General features: G+C 44.8%; 1 protein-coding gene across 4 annotated transcripts in view; it reads left to right on the top strand.

Moving 5' to 3' along the window:
• The window catches only part of CDCA3 (cell division cycle associated 3), a 2900-nt gene extending 2638 nt beyond the window's left edge, over positions 1–262 (top strand). For all 4 annotated transcript variants that reach the window (XM_027843318.1, XM_027843316.1, XM_027843315.1 and 1 more), the window contains one exon: positions 1–262. In XM_027843318.1, the coding sequence (XP_027699119.1) occupies positions 1–151 (151 nt within the window). In that variant the 3' untranslated portion in view covers positions 152–262.
• Positions 263–268: the final 6 nt, after the last annotated feature.

Genomic DNA, 268 nt, shown 5'->3' with positions numbered 1-268 from the left:
GAGTAAACGGTCCACAGTGCTGAGTGAAAATGTGGGAGAACGGAAAGAAGGAGCTATTCTGGGAACTGGACACCCTCTGAAGATTACTGGAAGGGCCTGGGATCAGGGTCATAACAAAGAGAACCAGCATTGTTCCTTGGTTGAGAACTAGAACCTAATTCTCTCTACTCTTGGACTTTGCTGCTTCATTTTATCTTCTCCCTTAATAACCCAGAGATGAGCCCATTCATTCATCTTGCCTCCTCACAACTGAGATAATCTGATCTGT

The sequence above is a fragment of the Vombatus ursinus genome, unplaced genomic scaffold, assembly GCF_900497805.2.
Source record: "Vombatus ursinus unplaced genomic scaffold, bare-nosed wombat genome assembly UNPS02014906.1, whole genome shotgun sequence".
NCBI classification, from domain to species: domain Eukaryota; kingdom Metazoa; phylum Chordata; class Mammalia; order Diprotodontia; family Vombatidae; genus Vombatus; species Vombatus ursinus.
Note: the sequence above shows the minus strand (reverse complement) of the source record. Positions and strands in the feature narration are given on the sequence as shown.